Source organism: Dermacentor silvarum, chromosome 6 (assembly GCF_013339745.2).
Source record: "Dermacentor silvarum isolate Dsil-2018 chromosome 6, BIME_Dsil_1.4, whole genome shotgun sequence".
In the NCBI taxonomy this organism is placed as follows: Eukaryota; Metazoa; Arthropoda; class Arachnida; order Ixodida; family Ixodidae; genus Dermacentor; species Dermacentor silvarum.
The window spans coordinates 139,426,875-139,444,700 of NC_051159.1; the positions used below are offsets into that span (position 1 = coordinate 139,426,875).

The 17,826-nt window shown below is 48.2% G+C and overlaps 1 protein-coding gene across 3 annotated transcripts in view; it reads right to left on the reverse strand.

Moving 5' to 3' along the window:
- The window catches only part of LOC119456090 (hemicentin-2-like), a 194,522-nt gene that overhangs the window by 10,630 nt on the left and 166,066 nt on the right, over positions 1 to 17,826 (reverse strand). For all 3 annotated transcript variants that reach the window (XM_049669540.1, XM_037717691.2, XM_049669539.1), the window contains exons 4-7: positions 16,453 to 16,732; positions 11,076 to 11,411; positions 9,447 to 9,716; positions 407 to 682 (exon numbers count right to left, since the gene is read on the reverse strand). In XM_049669540.1, coding sequence (XP_049525497.1) covers positions 407 to 682; positions 9,447 to 9,716; positions 11,076 to 11,411; positions 16,453 to 16,732 — 1,162 coding nt within the window. The remainder of the gene's footprint in view (positions 1 to 406; positions 683 to 9,446; positions 9,717 to 11,075; positions 11,412 to 16,452; positions 16,733 to 17,826) is intronic.

Genomic DNA, 17,826 nt, shown 5'->3' on the forward strand with positions numbered 1-17,826 from the left:
ACAGAAACTTCTTCCTAGTAAACTAAAAAAAGGCGTCCTTTTAAAACTTTGTTTCGTTCCTCATTGTTTGAATGCATCTCTCGTGCCAGGCAATCGACGTGCAGACCTACTGTTCGCCATGAGAACGTATGCCCGGCGTATTACCAGCCGCTTTGGCTGACGAGAACACAGGGAATGAGAGAGAAATGAAGGAGAGGAAAGCTGGGGAAGTTCACCATAGAAGCGTCCAGTTTGCTACCCTACACTGCGAATAAGAGAAAGGGGGAGAGGAAAGAGGAAGAGAGTAAGCAACCGTGCGCAGAGTAGGACGCACAGCAGCACTACAATCGGTCTGAGAGGCCGGTGTTCTGCAAGAGCTGCAATAGCACACGGATAGCAAAACAGAAAAAAAGGAACAGACAACAACCTGAGATGGTGAGCAGGATGTCCCTTGTCCGGGCACGTTCCTCCTTCCAGCCCAAGTGGTTTGTGGCCGTGCACTGGTAGCTCCCGGCGTCCGAGTACAACACCGGGTCGAGGAGAAGGGAGCTCTCCGAAGCCATGCTCTCGAGGCGGCCCGAACGCACACGTGTCCAGCAGTAGGACGGCGGCGGCTTGCCGTCAGCCTTGCAGTCGAGCTGCACGGGCTCGCCGAAATCGGCGGCCACCTTCGACGGTGGCTGGTCGACGATCTCGGGACCGTCTGCGTGAAAGCCGTGACCAAATGGGGTAAGAGTAGTTATCAATTGAACATTCTTGAGAGAACGAGGGAAGAAGAAAGCGTTTTAGTGAAACGGCGGAGATTTCTGCCAGTGCTTGTGCTTAAAGCCCCTATATTTACAAAAGTAGCGCCATTCTTAGATCTTGCCGCCACCGCGCTCACCCCGGCGCTTCCTCCTCGCCCTCTCTTAGCCGCCTCCTGTCGCCCCAGCCTCCTCCGCTCCCCCATTTGCCAATCCGTGTCACGTGGAAGTTCGCGTCGCGCTTTTGTATATTTTTTTCTTTCCAGCGCGCTCCGACTGCCATTCTCGGGCCTGTGCGACGAAAGTGCTGTACGCACAAACGGATCAAACGTGTTAGGGACAAGAACTTCGTTGTGATGGCATGCTGCTGCGCCTTAAGTTGCCGCAACCGACAAGGCGAGGGCAAAAGGCTTTTTTTGTTTACCATCCGGCGTGCGCAAACGCTTGCTGCACACTTCATATTTACGCCGTCTCGCATCGTCGCGTTGCTACTTCCAAAACGGCATTATTAAGACCAGTTACTGACTGACGAAGCAAAATCGCGCCTCAAAAACGTCTCCGCAGGGCGCGATCGAAGTTTTCCTCGGATTTCCTCTGGTAGCGCGTTAGCTGTCGTCTGCCACGGCAGGCCCGACGCAGGCGGCGCCACTGTCGATATCGCGCCTCGATCGCGCTGGTCGCGCCGAGCGCGATAGTGCAACGGAGGAGGAGGGAAGTGGATGGCGCTACTTTTATAAATATAGGGGCTTTACTTGTGCTGTCTCCTGCATGCTTATCTGAATGTGGGAATGGATGAGGGATTTGAAAGGCCTTACGAGAAATAGAGGGCGTAAGAAAGAAAAAAAAGAAAAGACAAGAAACAGACAAAGTACTGTCGAAATGAAGGTGAACTTGGCACTTGCATCAACAGTTTGCGAAAATCTGTAAGTTGCAGAAAACTGAAAATAATTTTTGAATGCGTGGCATTCAAAATTCGGTCAGTGTAAAAAAATACAGTCATTCTAATTTGTATACACAATATATGATGTCCTAAAGCTTTTACAGCAAGCCGGTACCTTGGAGATAAGCAAACAACAAGTTTAAAGCCTGCATTTGCCTAAAAGGGCTAGGCATCGGACCTACTGTGCTTCTCAGCATCAATAGTGCTTGACTAATTTTGTTCATTTTGGTTTTGTACAAGCTCCTTCACAGACATTAGTGGTTTGTAGTACAACAGTCACGATTCATTTAATAGATTAAAAGACCCATCTGACGCAGCGGCTGAGTGCATTGCGTCTTGCTGGGAAACACAGCGCGAAATCGGCCACTTCTCAAAGTGTACACACTTCGAAAAGCCTGTGCCGTTTTGTTCAGTTTGTTCTTCTACGCAGACGACATAACACTCTGGACCACAACAGGGTCCCTTATTGAAAAAGAAGAACGGCTGCAAACTGCAGCTGACCTCATCCAAGAATACGTCAGCCAACGGGGACTACAATGCTCGCCCGAGAAATCTGAACTCATACGAGTCTGGCGAGGCCGGGGTAACCACACAGTCCCCACAGACCCAACACGAAAAATCGAGGTACACCTCAACGGGAGCCTCATACCAGAAACGTCATTGCTCAGGGTGTTGGGCATGTGGCTGCAGTCTAACCAGCGTGCTACACACACCCTTACGCTCCTCAAAACCAGTGTCAAGGCGATATCACGCATGATATCCCGTGTAACATCGAAGAATAGAGGCATGAAGGAAGGGGACACACTCCGACTGGTCAAAAGCCTGGTGGTGAGCAGAATCACATACAGCCTGCCCTACTACCATCTCACACAATCCGAGACGAAACAGGCCGACACGCTCTTGAGGATGGCTTTCAAGACCGCTCTCCGCCTGCCGATGAGTACATCGACTGAGAAATTATTGGCGCTGGGGTTACACAACACCCTCAGCGAACTCACAGAAGCCCTTCACGTCTCACAATAACAGAGACTTGCGCGGACTCACACGGGCCGGAAGCTCCTACAAACTTTGGGCTTCAAAGCCACAACACGAACCCAAGAAACCTGCACGATACCTCGTCACGTCCAGGACAGGTATCACATTGCCCCAATACCACGCAACATGGACCCTAACCTACACTCCGGAAGGAGGAAAGCAAGGGCCCAATACATAGAGAAAACATTCAGGTTCGATACCACGGCCCGTTTTACGGACGCCGCTATGTACGGAACGAATAAAAAGGGCGCAGTGGCAGTGGTATGCGACCGCCGAGGCCACGTCACCTCCAGTGCATCGACCCGCCCCTGCACGATCACGGAAGCGGAAGAACTGGCCATCGCGTTAGCCATCCGCGAAGGTCAACACGCAAAAAAACCACTGACGATCCTCACGGACTCCCAGCAGGCCTGCCGCAACTTCCTACAGGGAAGAATCGCAAGACCTGCGGCACAAGTCCTAGCCCAAATACCTAAGGAGGACACTGACGACAACACCATCATAGCCATCATTTGGATACCGGGTCACGCTGCCATCACGGGTAACCTGTATGCCGACAGAGCAGCTCGAGAATTTGCATATAACCGAGCACTCATCACGCCGACTGCAGATGACCCTGACCCAGTTGACCCCGAGTATTCAGCAATCCTGAACTACCACAGAGGGAGTCGCTTGCGATATCCCCCACCCCATCGAATACTAAAGACGGAGGATGCCGCTGCCTGGCGTAGGCTCCAGACAGGCACTTACACGAACCTACACATATTACATCGCCTGCACCCCACAGCCTACAGGGACGAATGCCCGTGGTGTGGGGTCACACCAACCCTATACCACATTACGTGGGAGTGCACGCTACACAACATAGAACACCGTGACACGAACACCACGAGGGAGCAATGGGAGGCACTGCTGTCCAGCTCGGCCCTCGACGACCAGCTCAAGCTGATCCAGAGAGCAGAGAAGATGGCAAGAGCCAGCGGAGCCCTGGACTAGGGGCCCCGACCATTAGCGATGCCCCATTGGGGCAAGACAAAACTATATTTGAATTAAAGTTTATCTATCTATCTATTGTTCAGTTTGTTTAAAAGTGCTCGTGCCGTGAAAGCCGAGAAAAAAATCGAAACTTCTGTAACAGAATAAAAACATCGTGTTTTTTTTTTTAATACCATACTCTGCTGTGTACGAAACTCATTTTCTTCGCTTATTGCACGGGTGCCGAGAAGCGGCGCACGCGGCGATAGACGGCCTTTTTCACGCCGGTGTTACTCCACGATGACTTTGTTTCTTTTCTTCGTCTTTCCTCTCTTTTGCGCTTTATACAGAAAATAAACTGTCGTAACATCTGCACACGTGTAGTACAAAGTAAAATACGGTTAAGAAAAGTGAACTCTCCACGGTTCGTCAAAGGGGCCAGGCGCGTGCTGTCGACGAGGCTGTGAAGCGACAGTGGCGACATCTGCTTCCCGACAAAAGACGCGCCCGCGAGCAGTGCGAGGAAGAAAAAGGAGACCGCCTTTACGGCAGACCGACGCCTCAAGGGTTTGAAGTGTCGTTGAAGGGGGGGAGGGGGGTTGAAAGAATGGTGCCTTGAGGTGGGAGGGGGAACTTTCTTTTGATGATTCGACTTCGGGGGGGGGGGGGGGGGTCTCGCGAATGAGGCGGCCGCTAACTCGTTTCCTGGTCCTCAAGACAGGCTTCTTGAGACAAGTGGCCACCGTTATAAGAATGTCCCCGCTTAGCGCAGAACAGTATAGTGGCTAGGCTAAGCGGGGCGGACCCGGCCGACGGCAGTTGACTGGGTAATTAAAAGTTTTCCGCCGCATGCCACTCGTCTCCTTTTCCTGGCTCGCACGCTTCGTCGATCAAAACGAAAACCGCTCTCCAAAAGGGACGCCCTGCCGTTCTCACAAACTCATCGCCGCTCGGCTGTCGTTTGCATCTTTCTTTGTTTCTCCCGCGAGCTATCGTGAAAGTTTAGACAGCGTGACGATGGTGCTCTTAGCGTTCCCGCTCGGAGCGGAGCATATTGCGCGTGCAGAGAGAAGACAACCCGAGCGAAGCGACTGGAGGGCGTAGTTATTTGCCGCGTAAAGAAACACGCCGTTAATAAAAGGCACGAAAGTTAGTAAAATAAATCACCCGTTCAGAAGTATTTGATGAGTGCCGCTAAAAGTTTGCTATTGAAAGGGCTAGCGCTGCCGCAGACTGCACGGCCTGGTAGTTTGTGTCTACTCGTTATAACAAAAAAAAAAAAAAATCCCGGAAACAAAGGGTTTTGATGCTATTTCTTGTAGCAGTGAGAATAGCCGAACGAAATTTCCTTTATTATTTTCCTAAAATGCTGCGGCGATGGAGTTCTTCGGGCTGTGCTTAAAATTTTCAGGGAAGCTAATATTAACATCAACATGCCAGGAATCATTCGCATAAATCGACGTTTTTTCTTGAAGGTTGCAAGGATTACGCGAAGAAATGGTTGTCCATTTTACCACTATGCAATTCGATTGCTTGTTCCTTTAAACTATGGGCAGAAATTAGCCTTTCTGGAGTTCCTTCTTTTCAAAGCTGGAGAAATCGTATTGCAAAATTTGTGACAAACGTTTCGCGAACGCTTTTTCTTTGTAAAGCTTGAACAATTACAGTAACGTGTCGCATGCTAAATCCGTGCAAATGCCGCTCATGGAATGTTCGTAAGAAACATCAGATAGGCAGGTTTTTATAAGACTGCTCTTCTAATCTGCACGTAAGCTGATCTATCCGTCGTATTACATGAGGGACCGCCGAGCTGGCTAGACAGGCTCAAATCGATCGAAACTGTTTACTCGGAAGAAAATCACTTAATTCCGATTAAGGGATCAATACCTAGATGTGGCATGAAGGACACATGTCATTCTTTTTTTTATGCCACTTTTCTCTTGAGAATAATTTTAACAGCGGCTCACATCACCAAACATATACGAAGATTACTGCGTCAATATGGCTGTAACAGAGATTAGACATTTACAGTGTCTACGGTTGCGACACTCACGCAAGATATTTGGCTTTTGCCTTCGTCATTACAACAACTCACTTGACAGCTATCTAATTTTTGTTTGCTCCTAACTCTAACACATTGGGACTGCTCCAACCATAGCAACCTGTCCAAAATGTACTTTTTTGCTTTGTACACGCGCTTGAAGTGAGCAGATGTGGGGTTTTGAAATTCATGTCAGGAAAAAAAAAAAACAATCCGTCATTGACTTCACAGGCCATCAACGTCTACTGCGTGACATTTGGCAGGTCAATTAGTTTCGTTGTTCCTTTGTTATTGCGACATCACTACTATCTGTTTTAAGAAGGCTTTATTGACACGAGTTGCTCCATACTTCCTAGCGTACTTCAGCACTGCATGAGTGCTCAGTTTATTTATGACAAAGTGGATTTTGCTTACACTGCTAAAGGTACAGAAGTACCGGAAATGAATAAACAATACGCGTAAACATTTTGCATGATTCAGTTCCGCATATTCGGTTCCGTGATCGTGACCACGGAACCAAATATGCTCACGTTAAACAGCTAGCACTCAGCTTTGTTCTCCGAGTTTCGTTGTCTTACAAATTGTAATTTTTTTCTCCTTGTTTCTAACAAGTTCAATAGGTGATAACCAGCTTCAGCCATGCGTCTAATGTAAGTTACCTAAGTGTCAGTCTCACTGTTAAATGAAATCGCATGCATGCTAAAATATAAATAGAGAGCACCAGGTTAAGATTGAAAACCATGACGAAAGTGAGTTAATTTATAAAGCTGAGAGCATATGTAGTGGTTCAGAATAGTACGTAGAGGGCCATACTCTAATAGTTATGTCTATGAGCTGTATATAGGAAAGAATAAAAGAAATGGTTGGAACAAAGTAACCTATTTTTTCTTCAGATAGTTGGATATCACTTAATAACAAGATGCATTGTATATCTACGATGACATTGTTTTGTAGACTATTTACTACATTTTAGTTTATTCTATAGGCGCATGAAATTAAAAAAAGATAAAATAAATATAAGGTGGGAATGGCGAATAGTCGTAATACAAAAATTCCGCCTGGCGCTGCAGCTTCACGGCAATCGCTTGCGCATTGCAGTGAAGATGCATAAATTATTGACGGATAGCAACAAAACAACCACAATGACTCAATATATAAAACAAACATTTGTCAAGCTTACTTTCTTGCGTATATTATAATTAATCGGGAATACTCATATTGAAATACTTACCGTCATATGCAGTTATGTGTGCGGGGTTATACACACATGCTTTTTTTCCGCGAGGGTGTAAGTCGCGTGTGAGCCACACGCAGAAACGGGTTATCTGCACGAAAATCCCGATATCTTATCCCTCAGCTTTGATATTCGTAGAACACATTTTTGTTTAGTGCGTTTATTGTCACACTCATCATTAGAGACTGGATATTTAGGCACTAGAGATTTCATTTAAGGCATATATAGGCTCCAAAAATTGTCCTTTAGGCATGTATAGGATCAATTATAAGAACTTCCGCTGTGCACGTATGAAAATCTTTTGATTTTATTGCGATAGCAATTATATGGACACTTCAACCGGATTTCTGCCGTCGCCGTCGCCGTCGCCGTGAGGTTCCGTATAGATAAAATCTTCGCCGCGCGCCGTATGCCCGAGCGGAAGCGTGCGGGGACGCGCGCTATCACGGAGAGCGAACGCACTCAATCTCCCACGCGCAAGCAAGGAAGCGGAAAGCCAGCGTCGGAGGGAGCAGGGGGGGGGGGGGGGGGGGGCACTTCTCTGCCAACAACCGCGCTCGTCGCTCGTCCGCACAGTCTCTTATCTCTTCCACGCGCAAGCAAGGAAGCGGGAAGCCAGCGCTGGAGGGAGCGGGGGGGGGGGTGAGGGGGGGGGCGCACTTCTACGCTGCCAACAACCGCGCTCGTCGTGCGTTCGACCGCACCGTCTCTTATCTCCACACGGCTCTGACCTTTATGTGCCGCGCATGCGCCGCTCAGTTTCCGTTGAAGCGATAGACCGCACGTACCTACGCCCGCTGCGCGGCGTATGCGCTCGCTGCCAGCGTTTTGACAGTCGTTGGCTGCAGTCATTCAGTGTGATCTATTCATGTTTGTTTGTGCGCGCTCACACCACGCTTGTTCAATTCAGTTAGTAATAGTCGGGCCACATTTTCCAACGCACGCTACACATGCAATGCTGCCCGGGTCGGCAGTGCAGCACTACAGGTGTGTCCCTTCGCACGCGCTGCCCACGGTAAGCGCTTCTCATCAACACCACCGTTTCACACGCGCCTTCTCGTGGTCATCGAGTCTCTCTTCATGTCGGTCTACTTACGCCGCAGCACACCTGCTTACTTAATCAGCTCATGTTTACTACAATTCATATTGCTACCAAGGCCGCTCGCCTTACTTCGTATGACATTGCTGTGTTGCTATCGCATTCATTGCTTCGCCCTTAGGGCGAAACTGTGACATTTTTCTAAAGAACACCGTCCAAGAAAACCCGATTTCGTGATATTCATTTTATTTTCTCCGTATAAGTCGGAATGAGGAAAGTTGTGTAGGTTACATGATTTATCTGAAATCCAGTGTGACTAGGCACCACGGGAAAAGCTGTGAAAGCAGTGCAAAAGCACCAACTATAAATTTTCGGATTTCCTGTTGTGCCTTTTTTTTTCACTGAGTGTATTAGTTTGTATGCAGAAAGGGAATGCCCTTACATTCACCTATGTTATCGGCACATACTTGCACTTCGAAACGTTCAAGGGTCCAATGCCCTCTGGAATTTAGAATGTTCACCGGTTAGCACCTTCGACAATACGTTCTTTCAGTAGCGAAAGCCCAGAATTTTTGTCCGAGACAGATTGAAGTTTTGAACTAACCCTTAGCAACAGGCAAATTGCGGATAGTGGCGAAGCTTCACTGCACCTCTAAAATGAGCCCGACATTTCCTGTCAGAGCAGCGCCCGAGCATTCAAATTTCTCGATGAAGATGGCTAAAAAGACGGAGTACACATCTACGCAAGTCAACTTCAAGTGTATCGTCGCGCAGAGTAGTTTGAGTGCGTCTCACCACGATACTCTTGTGTGCTGCAAAGCTGCTAAATATAGCGTTTAGACCGGCAAAGTGTTTGCGTAAAAATCGGCTGCCATCAGCCACGTCCCCCGGCGGTGATATCATTACAAACAAGATGACGCTAGAAAAAAAAAACACCAAAAAGGACCATTTTGAGGCCATAAAAATCTAATTTAAGAATTAGCATGAAAATAGTAATTAGTAGGCCACGAATAAAGGTTCCCCCAAAACGTTGCTAGACTCATAGATCGCGTTTATATATTAAATAGGCACCATAAAGACTGCAAGGAAAAACTAGGTATTTTGCCAAAAGTTCTAGTCTGCAGTCATTATCGTTACCAGCCTATCTAGGACAAATATGTAACCGCCGCCGTGACTCATCAGTTTGCTTTGGCACAACAAGATCGTGGGAGCACGAGGTCGTGGATTCGATCCCCGGCCGCGGCGTACTGCTTTTCGATGGGAGTGGAATGCAAATACGCTCGTGTACCTTGATTTGGGCGCACGGTAAAGAACACGACGTGGCCAAAATTATTCCGGAGCCCCTCTGCTATGGCGTCCCTCATAAACTACTGTGCAGTTCCAGGACGTTAAACATTACAGCATAACTTAGGAGAAATATTATGCGGCTTCTACAGCTCGCCAAGATAGTACGGACTCACATCGCACGTTGAGGAAGTATCCGAATGAGGCGAATGTCCCTAGGCGGTGGACAGCGGCGCAGCGGTACCAGCCTGCATGCTGCCGCTCGATAGCTGAGAAGTTGAGGTATCCGTCGGGGCTCTGAGGTACAGGAGGTGGCCCGTCGTCTTTTAGCCACCGAGGCGCGCACGGTGGGTTGGCATCCACCGCGCAATGGAGCGACACCGGCATCTTCTCCAGGATTGGGAACCCGAAGCCCGGCTCCCGGGAGATCGAGAAGGACGGCACATCTGAAAGGAAGATGGATAGAAAAACATAAACTACAGGAGTAGACGTATTAGGAAATTAGGAAGCGAAACTTGTTCTTTCTATCTTGCGACTCGCATATCATGTTCGACTATTGGTCCTCAGAAATCATGTCAGATGTTCCTAAATGTCGACAACAGAGCGGGCTATAAGTTGTTGATTTCACCTGTGGTTAACAGTAACGTGGAAATGAATAGACCAAGGGCGCTTACAACGTAAAATGATTCCAAACTGTTTTGATTCCAAACTCCTGACGTCAAACTTACGTAACCGCCGACGCAAGCATCGGGCGGTGACCCGCAGCGTTGTCTGAACTACCCAATCAAACACTCTCCTCGTTTATAGGAGGTCACCTTTGTTCACTTTCAGAACCAATAACGTTGTTATCTAATTGGCTGACAAGAGGCGAGAGCACGCTCTGGTGGAGAGGGTTGCGATGGGGCCGAGCCAGCAGAATGAAAATAGATAACCGCATGGAGAGGGTGGTGCCGGCTTCTCCGATTGGTCCGCTTCGCCTTACTTAGCTTGCGCTGGCTAGTCAAAAATCGTGGCGGCGTGCAACAGAAGGATAAGAATGCCGCTAAAACAGATCCTCAGCAAGAAAGAGGACGAGTTGGCAGAGCGATGTCGTATGCATGCCGAAAGGGCTCGATAACGCTTTACTGCCACGCAAAAAGGTTTATCATGCGCAAATAAATACATGCTCACTGGCAGGTGCGAGTAGTGAGGGCCTGAGCGATCGGCGGGCAGCCATCTTATATTCCTTTCGGAACGGGGCAGTCTGTGGCTATTCAGAAAAATTTTCAGTTTTGTTCGGCATATTAATGGCTTTTTTCGCGTACACGTCACTTTGACGTGATGGGTTTTCGCGGTTTTGAGAGGTCGCGTGACAGACAGGTGAAGTGGGCGTAGCCAGAAAACATTGGACGAATAGCAGAGGGCTAATGATGTAAAGGCGTCGAATCAGGAATGACTATTTTTCTTTTGTGCGGTTTAATCATGCATAATCTGTGTGTGCACGTTATATCCGATGGGGAGAGAATGTGATTTTCGTTACGTCGCGTGACAGACAGGCGAAGTTGGGAGTGGCCCGGAAATGCTGTGACCAATCGTGGAGGCTGATTGCAGAAATTGGAATCAAAACAGTTTAGAATCATTCTACGTTATAGCGCCCCAATTCTCGACAAAAATTATTCGTGACATCAGCGTCAGCCCGTGGATTTTACGTTGAACGATAGCCTCGCTGTTACCGCAGGTAATGTGTCAAGTATAGTGCACCCAATTTTAGTATAATCACAGGAAACATTTTTTCATCGGGATCACAGTGCGCACATTGGACTCACAGAGGACGTCTAGTGAGGCAGCGACGGCCGTGGAAGTGGGCCACGACACGTGGTACACGTGGCAGGAAAGCTGCAGGCCGTGCAGGTCCCGCGAAGCGTTGAGGCTGAGCACACTGCGCGTGGTGTACGAGTCCTCCTGGGGGGAGAACTCCACGAACAGCTGACTGGCCCCGGTCATGTTTGTCTCTCCCAGCATCCAGTGCATGTGTCGGACGGCGGGCACGGCACGGCGCGCCACGCAGCCCACTTCCACCTCCTCGCGCTCCTGGACGGTGACGCGGGAGCCCTCGCGTAGTCGCTCGCCTCCCAGCGTGAGGAACGGTTCCTCAGGGGCGCCTGTAAAAGCACGTGTACGTACGAAGTTACTGGAAAAGACGTGCAAGAAGACAACGACAGGCAAAAATTTCCCCCTTTTGCGAGCAATTTGCCATTGCGAGCGGCGTAATTATTGTCAGCAACAACAAAAAAAAATATCTTGTTTGTAAATGATGGGTGCAGTTAGTGAAGACACACCTGCCGAGCAAGTCGCAAGAAGCAGTCCAAATAAAGAAAACAAAAGTACTTTGGCAAGCCATTTTATGAACATCGTATCTGAGTAGCTGTCCGTTGATTGTTATTACAGTGAATAGTGAATGTAATCCCGCAAAACACAGCGCAATAAAATTTCAATTAGGACGAGCTAATCGTGGCTTCCACGCGTATGGCGACAGAACGCTGTGAATAGGAACAATGGGAGCCATATCTTCGGTTTACCATCTCCTTTTGGAGCCGGCAACACACCTTAACAAACAAGTTGGCATCCACGGTAGCCTTCCCTGCGTAACATATATGTACATGGATATATGTCCTTTCCTTCAATGTTCTATATCCCACTGCTCTTAAAGCGGGTAGAACAACTCTTATTTTACTTTCGGTGACAACCCTCAAAGTGTTCTTTTTGTGAAATGAAGTCATAAACGTTAAAGGCAAAGGCGGTGCATCAAGGCACTCTGATATTACTGCATTCTGCCCCCAGATTTGTAATTAGTTCTTAAAAAAAAGAAAAAGAAAAAAGCCTGTAGTTAGTATTTCAGCAGAATTATCACATAAATTGAAACATTTCCTTTTGTAAACTGTAAGCAAATAAAACGAAGCTTTCTTATTACGGCTCCGCAGATACACAATATTTCTCTGAGCATGGAATAAATTCATGGTTAAATCCACAACTGCTATGCGAAAAGAAGTAGCCATCGCCATTATACGGTGAATAAATCTTTTTCTTTTATTTTAATTTCCGTTGAACAAAATCAAAATAAAATTAAAGCCATTTTCATTCGTGCGACAACGTTGATAGAAAAAGGTGTCCTAAGGTATCTCTTCTGAAGGACTTATCTCCCTACGCAACTTGCACAGGTCACCAATTTTCTCCGCCTTAGTCGAAACCCGCCACATCGACCAATCGCCGAAATTGCCCCAACCTTGTTACGCACTGCGGAGTTCACTGCTTTTGAGGGACTTCCTCGAACTTGCGCGTCGTTTTAAAGATTTCCCTTCTAGCGCTGGCATTTAGACCCGGCCTAGGTCTGCTCGGCGGCGGCCATGATTCCGACAAAAGACGTTCTGTCTCTTTATCTCGCGCACAGAACACAATGGAGCGCGCTTTCCGATCTCTCCTTTCAAGTGCGCGCAAGAGAACTTCTTGGGTTTCTCTTCGGAAGGCAAACAAATGGGAAAAGTGGGATGGCTGTGGGCTTTAATTTATCTCCGGCTCTTCCCAATCAGGCACGGCGCTCTTGGTGCTCTCTTTGTTTTCTTACTTTATTGCTTTCTTTATTCGCCCGAGAGCGCTGACTTCCAGATCCATTGGGCTGGGCGCACGCGCTCGACGGAGGAAAAACACACAAGACGCGGCAGACGAAAAGAGACGACTGTCAGCCGAACCAGAATCGGAGCTGCACCGCGCATTTGCGCCATTCGATTACTGACAGGGTAAACATGCTCTAGCGTTTCCTGCTTCCCCGCACTGCCGAATATACTCCTTATTATCTTGATCCAATTAAGTCGGAGAGCCCTGTCTCCTGCCCATTTTCATCGACTGTCGCGGAGATGACGGCAAGCCCTTTCCCGTTTCGTTTGGGGTCAGTATACGACGTCACTTGAGAGGGGACACGAGAAAGCACTAGAAGACTGCGAGAAATAGTTGTGTCACCGAAAAGCGAGATGGAAGATTCCGATTTCCAACGTCTTCGTCCGAGTGATATATGCGAGCTTCTTCGACCACCGCATTTAATTTCCGACGCCTTTGTGAAGTTATCGCTTTACGAAACACCGGGGCACCTATGCCTATCGCCAGGTCATTCGCGTCTTCACTGCGAAATGAGGAAAATATAAACACAGACGTCGTTTGTGTGCAAGTTCACTGTGCTGAAACGATAATCTCAAAAGTGAAGATCCTTAATTTTGAGTTCGAGAGTGACACAGAGAGGCCGCCAGGCTCCTGCAAGTATACCGCCGCTCATGGGGTGCTCAGTCAGTTTTTCGCAAGTCCAGCAAAAGTCGCTATCTTACATGTGACATTATTTTCGAATACAGTGCGATATGTTAGTACGTTTTGTATAATCAGTGCTTGGTTAAAGAAGGCTGGAGGCTATGTACTCTCACAGTGCTGGTGCCACTTGGACGATATGTCTACGTGGTTTTATTGTTTAGAAAGCCCTAGCTCTTCTCGGCAGCGGTGGCACATTTAGTTCGTTCTGCATACTAATTCATCAAGTGATTTAAGCTCACATTCGGTCTACAGTGTTTCCTTAAAGTTGTCCTGAACCGCCCATTTTTTGTAGTCGTGCGCGGTGAGTGGATCCATAATTCTCAAACACACTCTTCTCAAGCGAACCCTTCTCCTCATCCGCTTCGAAGCTGCCGGCGGCGTGAGTATGTCGTCAAATACAAGATTCCCATAGATGGCTGCTATTGCCTGATAGCTGACATCAATCATGAAGGGTGTTTGGAACAGTCCGCTTCTTCCTACTGTTACTGTGTACATTTATTGATGCAGTTTAATAAACAGGCTGAAGTAATCGAAAATCTGCTTTTCAATTTTGATAAAAATTACGTACTTCCGGAAGAGGCCGACAATCGTCTGCTCACGCTAGGCCGAGGCAGCCCTCGTAGGAATTAAACTTTGGCCACCCTGCTTATCAGTGTCGTAGCCGTTAGGTATCACTACTTTCGGTTAGCTTGAACACTAAGCTAGCCCCGAACCATGCGAAAATTAAGGTCAGACCACACGTACGCTTGCCAGCGCGCGCTCGCACCTGGCAACTCCTGGCTAGACGCCGTGGTAGACTTGGCGTCGTATTGAGCTGTTGTCAGCACTTCAAAATGCGCAAGTTGGATGTGGCTACTATCCGTTCGTCAAGGTGTTTGACAAAGCCGGTCCGCATCAAGTAGCAGGGCCAGACGGAGCACATGAGCGCGAGCGCACACTCCAGCCGAGCTGTGCACAAAGCAAACAATGCGCACACGCACTACAATTGCATGTAGCTGCGGTCTGATACCTATAGCGTGGATACCGCGGCGCCCGCGAGGTGCCACAACGAATCCGCTCGCTGAGAGATCTGCGGCTCGCTGAGGACAACCGCGTTTGGCGCTTCGTATGTGCCAAAATCGGAAATAGCGGCGTCTATGTGAACATCCAAAATCATACTTGAACTGTAACTACTTTCCTAAAATATAACTTCCTGACAGGAGGACCTCCTTCTATAAATTTATCCATGTATTTTTGATATTCTTTAAGTATATAGATTGAATGATTGGTTGGTTGATTGAACTACACGCCACCGTGGCGCTCAGTAGGCGGAGCATTGTGGGTACGTCCGGCTCAGTGCTAGCCTTCGCAGTACAAGGCATTAAAGAAGGAACCGAGCACCACGAAGGTGATCAAAGGCGATGTTTGATTGCTGGTAACTCCGCTTCTGCTGAACGTATTGAAGTACTATTTGCAGCAAAGTATTTCTGAAATAGTCCAGTTTAACTTCAAATACATTTATCGACTTCGATAATAAGTGTTCCAGTGTCTCTTTAACAATAGAGTAGGCAGGTAGTTGCAAGCTCTGGAGACTTATTCTCGAACTGTCGCTTTCAGTGCGCGCTTATTGGCTGGTTGAGCAAGAACAGATGAGCTGATTGGTTCCTTGAGTGCTGCGTCACGCTAAAGCGATAGCATCGCTGAAAGTGATCGTCCGAGACTACGTCCACTGGTTCGAGCTAATCGTAGGTTTAACGAAATGTGACTTCAGACGTCCTGATATTGGTGGAATCCCCGCACATTATTAAGCTAAAATTTGGACTCTTATTTAGAAACCTCTAACTTGATAGATTAAATTCTGGTTAAGGTGAAGACTACACTGCAAAAATGAGCACTAAAAATGAATACAGTCGTATTAAAAAAAAACAGCATGCCCAGCAAACCCAAATCCAGTAATGCGATTATATTGGTTTCGTATAGAATCTCATCTGGTCATACATTATTAAAATTATGGGGTTTTACATGCCCGTGGTGTGGAGCAACACCAACACTCTTTCACATCAAGTGGGAGTGTGCAGAACACGGAGAAGAACACGAAACAAACGGCACGTGGAACGAATGGGAGGCGCTGCTGTCTAGCCCGGCCCTGGAAGATCAGCTACGACTGATCCGACGAGCTGAGCGGATGGCCCGTGCTAGTGGGGCCTTGGAATAGGGGCACCATCTTGCTGGACAAACTTCGTGTTTAACCCCCTACCCCCTCTGTGGACTGGGGTAGGAGCCTGTCCGGTTTCTGAATATAACAAAGTTTTACTACTACTACTACTACTACTACTACTACTACTACTACTACTACGTGCCAAAACCACTATCTGATTATGAGGGACGCCGTAATGGGGGACTCCGGAATAATTTAGACAACCTGGGGTTCTTTAACGTGCACCTAAATCCAAGTACACGGATGCTTTCTGCATTTCGCCCCCATCGAAATGCGGTCGTTGTGGCCGGGATTCGATCCCGCAGCCTCGGTCTTAGCAGTCCAACACCATAACCACCAAGCAACCACGGCGGGTCGGTCATACCATATATAATAGAGTTATAGCTCATGCAGGTTCCTTCAATAAAGAAAGTGACTTACACATGCGTCTAACCGATTGTTGATCTCCGTTACTGCTGAATTTTCTTTTCCTATGTCCGATCAATGCTCTAGTCACTTCCCCCTAACATCACAAAGCTACACCCGGGCCATGAGGAACGTGCGGTAGAGGGCTCACTTGTCCTAATTACTGATGAACGTTTCGGGTCGAAAGAGCTCTGCGTGTAAACCGGCCTACAGCAAGCTTAGCTTATACAGCGTTATAGCGAGCGCACCTGTGACGACCAGCTTGAGCACCTTGGTCACCCTCCTGACGGAGTCGTCATCGCCAAACTCTCGGCACTCCCACAGGCCGTCATCGGCTCGCGTCACTTGCGTGATGGTGAGCGCAGCAGTGCCGTCTCGCGAGATGTTCCATTGGCGACGGCTAACGCCGCCGGCGCCACTCGAGCCCACGTCCAGCACAACGGGGTGGCCATTGCGCATCCACTGCACGCTGCCGCCAGGGGTCTCCAGGAAGCATGGGATACTCAGGCTCTCGCCGGGGTTCACCACCTGTCGAGAAAAAAAAAAAAGCAAATAGGACTGTTTCTCAGAATGTACCCATTATCACTCAGTGGTGTAGCCAGAATGTATTTTCACGTGGCTCTCCACATGCCTGTGTGCCAACCTAAGCATGTGGAGGGTTTTCTCTTTATGTCATAACGATTATAGTGATCTTGTGTATAAAACTGATCATTTGTCCCTGATAGTTGTCTGCATTTTTTTGCATGGGCGTAGTACCTAATTATACCGAAATAAATATTCCTACTGCAAGATTATACGTTGGCGTTTGACTATTCGATATTCGCTACTTACTATTCATACTCGATTCGCATTCGAAAAACTTTATATTCACCCACCTCTAGTAATTTTCTGCCAATATTTGTTCCGGACCTCTGTCTTTCTCTGTCACACACACACACACACGCGCGTGCGCGCGCACCCACGCACGCACGCACCCACGCACGCACCCACCCACGCACGCACGCACGCACACACACACACGCACGCACACACACGCACGCACACACACACACACACACACACACACACACACACACACACACACACACACACACACACACACACACACACACACACACACACACACACACACACACACACACACACACACACACACACACACACACACACACACACACACACACACACACACACACACACACACACACACGTGATGCAGCAACCACACCAGTCGAGGTGCCTGTGGCCTCACGCGCAGTTTTAGTTTGCACAGACTCGGAGCATGAGTGCTAATTGAATCCATGGATCCATAGTGCGAGAAGCGCACACAGGCAACGCACAAAAACAGTGGACGCATTGCACCCTCGTGTAAACACTCTTTCCGGGCCACTTGTAATGCGCGGTAATGGTTTTGCCGGTGAGAGAGAGTCGACAGGGTCATGAAGCCTAATTTCAACCCGTGCTATTTATATTAACTGTTTTGGTTGCGGACGTTGTTGACCTTTCATGCTTTATTTTCTAAGCTTTGGATCTCATCATCTCATTAGCACAGGCTCAACAACGAAAGAGCCGAGTGGTGCTTTGCTGTGGCGCCCGCAGCTTATTTGATGCAGCATTGGCGG